We start from the raw sequence: 10,000 nt of genomic DNA, 5'->3' as shown, positions 1-10,000 counted from the left end.
CCCTCTCTCTCTCCCCCTCCCTCTCTCTCTTCCCCCTCCCTCTCTCTCTTCCCCCCATCCCTCTCTCTCTCCCCCATCCCTCTCTCTCTCCCCCCATCCCTCCCTCTCTCTCTCCCCATCCCTCTCTCTCTCCCCCCCTCCCTCTCTCTCTCTCCCCCATCCCTCTCTCTCTCTCTCCCCCATCCCTCTCTCTCTCTCTCTCTTCCCCCTCTCTCTCTCTCCCCCCTCCCTCTCTCTCTTCCCCTCTCTCTCTCTCTCTCTCCCCCATCCCTCCCTCTCTCTCTCCCCCCTCTCTCTCTCTCCCCCCCATCCCTCTCTCTCTCTCTCCCCCATCCCTCTCTCTCCCCCATCCCTCTCTCTCTCTCCCCCCCTCCCTCTCTCTCTTCCCCCATCCCTCTCTCTCTCTCCCCCATCCCTCTCTCTCTCTCTCCCCCATCCCTCTCTCTCCCCCATCCCTCTCTCTCTCTCTCCCCCTCCCTCTCTCTCTTCCCCCATCCCTCTCTCTCTCTCTCCCCCATCCCTCTCTCTCTCTCTCCCCCATCCCTCTCTCTCTTCCCCCATCCCTCTCTCTCTCTCTCCCCCATCCCTCTCTCTCTCTCTCCCCCATCCCTCTCTCTCTCTCTCCCCCCTCCCTCTCTCTCTTCCCCCATCCCTCTCTCTCTCTCTCCCCCATCCCTCTCTCTCTCTCTCCCCCCTCTCTCTCTCTCTCTCTCCCCTCCCTCTCTCTCTCTCCCCTCCCTCTCTCTCTCCCCCCCATCCCTCCCTCTCTCCCCCCATCCCTCTCTCTCTCTCCCCCCATCCCTCTCTCTCTCTCTCCCCCCTCCCTCTCTCTCTTCCCCCATCCCTCTCTCTCTTCCCCCATCCCTCTCTCTCTCTCTCCCCATCCCTCTCTCTCTCTCTCCCCATCCCTCTCTCTCTCCCCCATCCCTCCCTCTCTCTCTCCCCCCATCCCTCCCTCTCTCTCTCCCCCCATCCCTCTCTCCCCCCATCCCTCTCTCCCCCTCTCTCTCTCTCTCTCTCCCCCATCCCTCCCTCTCTCTCTCCCCCCCATCCCTCTCTCTCTCCCCCCCATCCCTCCCTCTCTCTCCCCCCATCCCTCTCTCTCCCCCCATCCCTCCCTCTCTCTCCCCCCATCCCTCTCTCTCCCCCCTCCCTCTTTCTCAATATTTTACAGGATGCCGTCCTCACCTGAATATGTAATGCTCTATTTGCAAAGTATATCCATTTCTACCAGTAGAACTAATGTACATTTACATGTTTTTTTTTCTTTCTTCATATTTAATATTAACCAGTTTGTAATGTGTATTATATGATTTGTATTAAAGATGTAACTGAAATGAGGAGTTCGTATAGACAGTGGGTCGTAACGATCTCACCTCTCTCTGGTTGGGGAATCCGTTGGAGCCGACGATTCGTTTGTAGTACTGAACCGAGGCTTTTGGGTAACGTGGTTTGTTCTTGTTCCTGAAGTCTACGTAGTACAGGCCAAACCTTTCCGAGTAGCCCTCGTCCCACTCAAACTTGTCCAGCAGAGACCAGGCCGTGTAACCGCGTACGTTCACTCCGTCTTTGATGGCTAAAAGAACAGAAGAAGAAGAGGACAGAGCGGGAGAACAAGATCACGTCTGTTTTTTAAAAAAATATAAAAAAATAAAAACGTTTCTGAACAGACAAGCCGGCAATCGCGTCACTGTCGTAGCAACAAGAAAAAAGAAAAGCGGAAGTACATCACAGGGTTAATACCATATTCAATTCAGAAGGTACTCTGGATTTACTGGAATCGACCCTGTTTTTAGTTACTGAATAATACCTGATTGTATCGTATGGGATTGTTGAAAAGTCTTGGTTAAACACTGAGAGAGTCAAATTAGATTATAATCCAAAGAAGACATTTTGTCGGGATTACAGTGTATATTTTTAACCTTTTTTTTTTATTTTGAAAGGGAAGACGTATTGAGACCGAGGTATAATACAATATAAAATGTACATTAGACACCAAATACAGAGCATTTCGGAAAGTATTCAGACCCCTTGACCTTTTCTACATTGTTACGTTACAGCCTTATTCTAAAATGGATTAAATTGTCCCCCCCCCCCCCCTTCATCAATCTAGACACAATACCCCATAATGACAAAGCAAAAACTGTTGTTTTTTTAAATTGTTGCACATTTATTAAAAACAGAAATATTGAATTTACATAAGTATTCAGACTCTTTACTCAGTACTTTGAAGCACCTTTGGCAGTGAGTACAGTCTCGCGTCTTCTTGGGTATGACGCTACAAGCTTGGCACAGCTGTATTTGGGGAGTTTCTCCCATTCGTCTCTACAGATCCTCTCAAGCTCTGTCAGGTTGGATGGGGAGCGTTCAGCACAGATATTTTCAGGTCTCTCCAGAGATGTTCGATTTATTTGAAGTCTGGGCTCTGACTAGGCCACTCAAGGACATTCAGAGACTTGTCCGGAAGCCAGTCGTGTGTTGTCTTGGCTGTGTTTAGGGTCGTTGTCCTGTTGGAAGGTGAACCTTTGTCCCAGGTCCTAACTAGTCTCTCAGTCCCTGCCGTTGAAAAACGTCCCCACAGCATGATGCTGCTTTTTATTTAATTAATTTTAGTATAAGGCTGTAATGTAACAAAATGGGGAAAAAGTCAAGAGGTCTGAATTCTTTCTGAATGCACTGTAAATATATACAGTTGAAGTCAGAAGTTTACGTCCATTTAGGTCGGAGTCATTAAAACTCATTTTTCAACCACTCCACAAATTTGTTGTTAACAAACTATAGTTTTGGCAAGTCGGTTAGGACATCTACTTTGTGCATGACACAAGTAATTTTTCCAACAATTGTTTACAGACAGATTATTTCACTTATAATTCACTGTATCACAATTCCAGTGGGTCAGAAGTTTACATACACTAAGTTGACTGTGCCTTTAAACAGCTTGGAAAATTCCAGAAAATGATGTCATGCTTTAGAAGCTTCTGATAGGCTAATTGACATCATTTGAGTCAATTGGAGGTGCACCTGTGGATGTATTTCAAGGCCTACCTTCAAACTCAGTGCCTCTTTGCTTGACATCATGGGAAAATCAAAAGAAAACAGCCAAGACCTCAGAAAAAAAATTGTAGACCTCCACAAGTCTGGTTCACCCTTGGGAGCAATTTCCAAACGCCTGAAGGTACCACATTTATCTGTACAAACAATTGTACGCAAGTATAAACACCATGGGACCACACAGCCGTCATACCGCTCAGGAAGGAGACACATTCTGTCTCCTAGAGATGAACGTACTTTGGTGCGAAAAGTGCAAATCAATCCCAGAACAACAGCAAAGGACCTTGTGAAGATGCTGGAGGAAACAGGCACAAAAGTATCTATATCCACAGTAAAACGAGTCCTATGCCGACATAACCTGAAAGGCCGCTCAGCAAGGAAGAAGCCACTGCTCCAAAACCGGCATAAAAAAGCCAGACTACGGTTTGCAACTGCACATGGGGACAAAGATCGTATATTTTGGCGAAATGTCCTCTGGTCTGATGAAACATCGGAGGGCCTGTTGTCCGGACCTCTGGCAGTCTCTATGGGGGTGCCACAGGGTTCAATTCTCGGGCCGACTCTTTTCTCTGTATACATCAATGATGTCGCTCTTGCTGCTGGTGAATCTCTGATCCACCTCTACGCAGACGACACCATTCTGTATACTTCTGGCCTTTCTTTGGACACTGTGTTAACTACCCTCCAGATGAGCTTCAATGCCATACAACTCTCCTTCCGTGGCCTCCAACTGCTCTTAAATGCTAGTAAAACTAAATGCATGCTTTTCAACAGTTCACTGCCCGCACCTGCCCGCCCGTCCAGCACTACTCTGGACGGTTCCGACCTAGAATATGTGGACAACTACAAATACCTTGGTGTCTGGTTAGACTGTAAACTCTCCTTCCAGACTCATATTAAACATCTCCAATCCAAAATTAAATCTAGAATCGGCTTCCTATATCGCAACAAAGCATCCTTCACTCACGTCTCCAAACTTACCCTCGTAAAACTGACTATCCTACCGATCTTTGACTTCGGCGATGTCCTCTACAAAATAGCCTCCAATACTCTACTCAACAAACTGGATGCACTCTATCACAGTGCCATCCGTTTTGTTACCAAAGCCCCTTATACCACCCACCACTGCGACCTGTATGCTCTAGTCGGCTGGCCCTCGCTACATATTCGTCGCAGACCCAATGGCTCCAGGTCATCTATAAGTCTATGCTAGGTAAAGCTCCACCTTATCTCAGTTCACTGGTCACGATAACAACACCCACCCATAGCACACGCTCCAGCAGGTATGTCTCACTGGTCATCCCGAAAACCAGCACCTCATTTGGCCGCCTTTCCTTCCAGTTCTCTGCTGCCAGTGACTGGAACAAACTGCAAAAATCGCTGAAGCTGGAGACTTAGATTTCCCTCACTAACTTTAAACATCAGCTATCTGAGCAGCTAACCGATCGCTGCAGCTGTACATAGCCCATCTGTAAATAGCCCACCCAATCTACCTACCTCATCCCCATATTGTTTTTATTTACTTTTCTGCTCTTCTGCACCCCAGTATCTCTACTTGCACATCATCATCTGCTCATCTATCACTCCAGTGTTAATCTGCTCAATTGTAATTACTTTGCTACTATGGCCTATTTATTGCCATACCTCCTCACGCCATTTGCGCACACTGTATATAGACTTTCTTTTTTTTCTATTGTGTTATTGACTGTACGCTTGTTTATTCCATGTGTAACTCTGTGTTGTTGTTTGTGTCGCACTGCTTTGCTTTATCTTGGCCAGGTCGGAGTTGTAAATGAGAACTTGTTCTCAACTAGCCTACCTGGTTAAATAAAGATTTTAAAATTAAATTAAAAAAACAAAAATAGGACTGTTTGGCCATAATGACCATCGTTATGTTTGGAGGAAAAAGGGGGAGGCTTGCAAGCCGAAGAACACCATCCCAACGGTGAAGCACGAAGTGGCAGCATCATGTTGTGGGGGTGCTTTGCTGCATGAGGGACTGGTGCACTTCACAAAATAGATGGCTTCATGAGGCAGGAAAATTATGTGGATATATTGAAGCAACATCTCAAGGCATCAGTCAGAAAGTTAAAGCTTGGTTGCAAATGGGTCTTCCAAATGGACAATGACCCCAAGCATACTTCCAAAGTTGTAGCAAAATGGCTTAAGGACAACAAAGTCAAAGTATTGGAGTGGCCATCACAAAGCCCTGACCTCAATTCTATAGAACATTTGTGGTCAGAACTGAAAAAGTGTGTATGAGCACAGAGGCCTACAAACCTGACTAAGTTACACCAGCTCTGTCAGGAGGAATGGGCCAAAATTCACCCAACTTAATGTGTGAAGCTTGTTGAAGGCTACACGAAACGTTTGACCCAAGTTAAACAATTTAAAGACAATGCTACCAAATACTAATTGAGTGTATGTAAACTTCTGACCCACTGGGAATGTGATGAAATAAATAAAAGCTGAAATAAATCATTCTCTCTTCTATTATTCTGACATTTCACATTCTTAAAATAAAGTGGTGATCCTAACTGACCTAAGACAGGGAGTTTTTACTAGGATTAAATGTCAGGATTTGTGAAAAACTGAGTTTAAATGTATTTGGCTGAGGTGTATGTAAACTTCTGACTTCAACTGTATATATTCACACACACACACACACACACACACACACACAAATAAAACATCACATCACTGAACAAAAATATAAATACAACATGCAACAATTTTAAAGGCCCTAATCTATGGATTCCACATGACTGGGAAGATATTCATCTGTTGGTCACAGATACCTTTAAAAAAGGTAGGGGGCGTGGATCAGAAAACCACTCAGTATCTCGTGTCTCCACCATTTGACTCATGCAGCGTGACACATCTCCTTCGCATAGAGTTGATCAGGATGTTGATTGTGGCCTGAGGAATGTTGTCCCCACTCCTTATCAATGGCTGTGCGAAGTAGCTGGATATTGATGGAAACTGGAACACGCTGTCGTACACGCCAATCCAGAGCATCCCAAACATGCTCAAAGGGTTACATGTCTGGTGAGTATCCAGGCCATGGAAGAACTGGGACATTTTCAGCTTCCAGGAACTGTGTACAGATCCTTGCGACACGGGGCCATTCGTTATCATGCTGAAACATGAGGTGATGGCGGCAGATGAACGGCACAACAATGGGCCTCAGGATCTCGTCACGGCCGTCGATAAAATGCAATTGTATTCGTTGTCCATAGCTTATGCCTGTCCGTACCATAACCCCACCTCCACCATGGGGAACTCGGGTCAAAACGTTGACATCAGAAAACTGCTCACCCAGACAACACCATAAACCCTGCAATCTGCCCGGGTACAGTTGAAAACGGGATTCATCCGCCGAAGAGCACAATTCTCCAGCGTGCCAGTGGCCATCGAAGGTGAGCATTTACCCACTGAAATCGAACTGTTGGTTACGACGCCAAACTGCAGTCAGGTCAAGATCCTGGTGAGGACGACGAGCACGCAGGTGAGCTTCCCTGAGACGGTTTCTGACAGTTTGTGCAGAAATTCTTCGGTTGTGCAAAACCCACAGTTTCATCAGCTGTCCAGGGTGGCTGGTCTCAGACGATCCAGCAGGTGGAGAAGCTGGATGTGGAGGTCCTGGGTTGGCGTGGTTACACGTGGTCTGCGGTTGTGAGGCCGGTTGGACGTACTGCCAAATTATCTAAAATGACGTTTGAGGCGGTTTATGGTAGAGAAATAAACATTAAATTATCAGGCAACAACTCTGGTGGACATTCCTGCAGTCGGCATGCCAATTGCACACTCTTTGAAAACTTGAGACATCTGTGGCATTGTGTTGTTGTGACAAAACTGTACATTTTAGAGTGACCTTTTGTTGTCCCCGGCACAAGGTGCACCTGTGTAATGATCATGCTGTTTAATCAGCTTGTTGATATGCCACACCTGTCAGGTGGATGGATAATCTTGACAAAGGATAAATGCTCACTAACAGGGATGTAAACAAATTTGTGGTCAACATTTAAAAAAAAATTAAATAAGCTTTTTGTGTATATGGAACATGTGACCAACACTATAAATGATGTTTACTTTTGTTCATTGTTGAATGGTTTCAGGCTAGCCTAGTCCCATAGATACTGTTAAATATGTTAATGTAATATGTTATATTACAGTACCTTTCAGCATCTCGTTGGTATAGTCCTTGTAGTACTGTATTCTCCAGTCATCACAGAGCTCAGTGCACCTGATCTTCTCTGACACCCCGTTCTCTGTCACGTAGATCATCGGGTTTCTGTACTGGGCCTACACAGAGACAGGAAGTCAGCATGAGGGTCAGTTAGATTTCCTGTCATCCTCAAGTCTGAACTAGGGTTGAATATTTTCCCGTTTTATTTTACAAATGTTCCATCCTGAGAATTAAACAATTTTCTACCTGGGTAACCCGGTGTTTCCCCGCTTAAAAAAACCCAGAAGTGTCATTATAAAGCATTATAAAGCATTATAAAATAGGCCTATATCTTGATTTGATTAGAGCTTTGGTTGAAAATTCAGCCTGATGATACCTGAGCCCGATGAGACACACATTAAATACATTTATTGAGCCCAAGACCAAAAAAAATGAAATGATTGTGCGATCATCTAGACTATAGTCTACTGCACATTACACACAACAGAAGAAAAAATCATAAAAATCCCATAGGTGTATCTAGCTATATGCTCTCTTGGATAAATACATGAATCTAGCTCCAGCAGGCTAATCATTTTGAGTGTGAACTGTATTATATTATACTGTATTACTGTACTGTATTGTATTATATTATACTGTATTACTGTTGTATTGTATTATATTATACTGTATTACTGTACTGTATTGTATTATATTATACTGTATTACTGTATTGTATTATATTTTACTGTATTGTATTATATTTTACTGTATTACTGTACTGTATTATATTATACTGTATTACTGTATTGTATTATATTATACTGTATTACTGTACTGTATTGTATTATACTGTATTACTGTATTATATTATGTATTACTGTACTGTATTGTATTATATTATACTGTATTACTGTACTGTATTGTATTATATTATACTGTATTACTGTACTGTATTATACTGTATTACTGTATTGTATTATATTGTACTGTATTGTATTATACTGTATTACTGTATTATATTATGTTATACTGTACTGTATTGTATTATACTGTATTACTGTACTGTATTGTATTATACGGACTGAATTTACATCATTCAAAACACGATGAAGCAGAAGACAACATGATGATTCTGGTGCTGCACATGCGGCCTACAAAGTTACAAGTACAGACTAGCTAATTTAATTTTAATTGTCTAATATAATAGGGTATATTTCTTTAATTAGTAGACTGACGCATATATATATATATATATAATCTTTTCATAATATTTCTCCAAATGTTATTAGCCTACCTCCTCTTTCTATTGTTGCTTCAATCCTTCCTCGCTTTCAACAGTTAAATTAAAAACGTTTCATTGTCCTTATCTTCATTCTAATGACATTCTTGAACAATGTAGGACTAGAATGAGATGCAGAAGGCTTTCACTTCTCTTCACGAAGACTGAATGGTTATTGGGTCTAACCTCTGTAGTCTACCACCATCTGAATGGTTATGGGTCTGACTAAATAACCTCTGTAGTCTACCACCATCTGAATGGTTATTGGGTCTAACCTCTGTAGTCTACCACCATCTGAATGGTTATGGGTCTGACTAAATAACCTCTGTAGTCTACCACCATCTGAATGGTTATTGGGTCTAACCTCTGTAGTCTACCGCCATCTGAATGGTTATTGGGTCTAACCTCTGTAGTCTACCACCATCTGAATGGTTATTGGGTCTGACCGCTGTAGTCTACCACCATCTGAATGGTTATTGGGTCTAACCTCTGTAGTCTACCACCATCTGAATGGCTATTGGGTCTGACTAAATAACCGCTGTAGTCTACCACCATCTGAATGGTTATTGGGTCTAACCTCTGTAGTCTACCACCATCTGAATGGCTATTGGGTCTGACTAAATAACCGCTGTAGTCTACCACCATCTGAATGGTTATTGGGTCTAACCTCTGTAGTCTACCGCCATCTGAATGGTTATTGGGTCTAACCTCTGTAGTCTACCACCATCTGAATGGTTATTGGGTCTGACCGCTGTAGTCTACCACCATCTGAATGGTTATTGGGTCTAACCTCTGTAGTCTACCACCATCTGAATGGCTATTGGGTCTGACTAAATAACCGCTGTAGTCTACCACCATCTGAATGGTTATTGGGTCTAACCTCTGTAGTCTACCACCATCTGAATGGTTATTGGGTCTAACCTCTGTAGTCTACCACCATCTGAATGGTTATTGGGTCTAACCTCTGTAGTCTACCACCATCTGAATGGCTATTGGGTCTGACTAAATAACCGCTGTAGTCTACCACCATCTGAATGGTTATTGGGTCTAACCTCTGTAGTCTACCACCATCTGAATGGTTATTGGGTCTAACCTCTGTAGTCTACCACCATCTGAATGGTTATTGGGTCTAACCTCTGTAGTCTACCACCATCTGAATGGTTATTGGGTCTAACCTCTGTAGTCTACCACCATCTGAATGGCTATTGGGTCTGACTAAATAACCGCTGTAGTCTACCACCATCTGAATGGTTATTGGGTCTAACCTCTGTAGTCTACCACCATCTGAATGGCTATTGGGTCTGACTAAATAACCTCTGTAGTCTACCACCATCTGAATGGTTATTGGGTCTAACCTCTGTAGTCTACCACCATCTGAATGGTTATTGGGTCTAACCTCTGTAGTCTACCACCATCTGAATGGTTATTGGGTCTAACCTCTGGAGTCTACCGACATCGCGCGTTCGCTCTTCTTTCAAACTACCACATGAGTTTTATTG

At 43.6% G+C, this 10,000-nt stretch overlaps 2 protein-coding genes across 7 annotated transcripts in view; one reads left to right on the top strand and one right to left on the bottom strand.

Annotated features, from left to right (window-relative positions):
• Positions 1–1,340, top strand: part of zwilch (zwilch kinetochore protein) — a 42,590-nt gene extending 41,250 nt beyond the window's left edge. Inside the window, exon 19 of the mRNA XM_045706262.1 lies at positions 1,175–1,340. The gene's annotated coding sequence lies outside the window, so the exon portion shown is untranslated. The remainder of the gene's footprint in view (positions 1–1,174) is intronic.
• Positions 1–10,000, bottom strand: part of lctlb (lactase-like b) — a 50,645-nt gene that overhangs the window by 10,073 nt on the left and 30,572 nt on the right. For all 6 annotated transcript variants that reach the window (XM_045706258.1, XM_045706259.1, XM_045706257.1 and 3 more), the window contains 2 exons: positions 7,230–7,356; positions 1,377–1,576 (listed from right to left, as the gene is read on the bottom strand). In XM_045706258.1, the coding sequence (XP_045562214.1) occupies positions 1,377–1,576; positions 7,230–7,356 (327 nt within the window). The remainder of the gene's footprint in view (positions 1–1,376; positions 1,577–7,229; positions 7,357–10,000) is intronic.

This window comes from Salmo salar, chromosome ssa23 (genome assembly GCF_905237065.1).
Source record: "Salmo salar chromosome ssa23, Ssal_v3.1, whole genome shotgun sequence".
NCBI lineage: Eukaryota > Metazoa > Chordata > Actinopteri > Salmoniformes > Salmonidae > Salmo > Salmo salar.
This window is presented reverse-complemented; position numbering and strand designations above follow the sequence as displayed.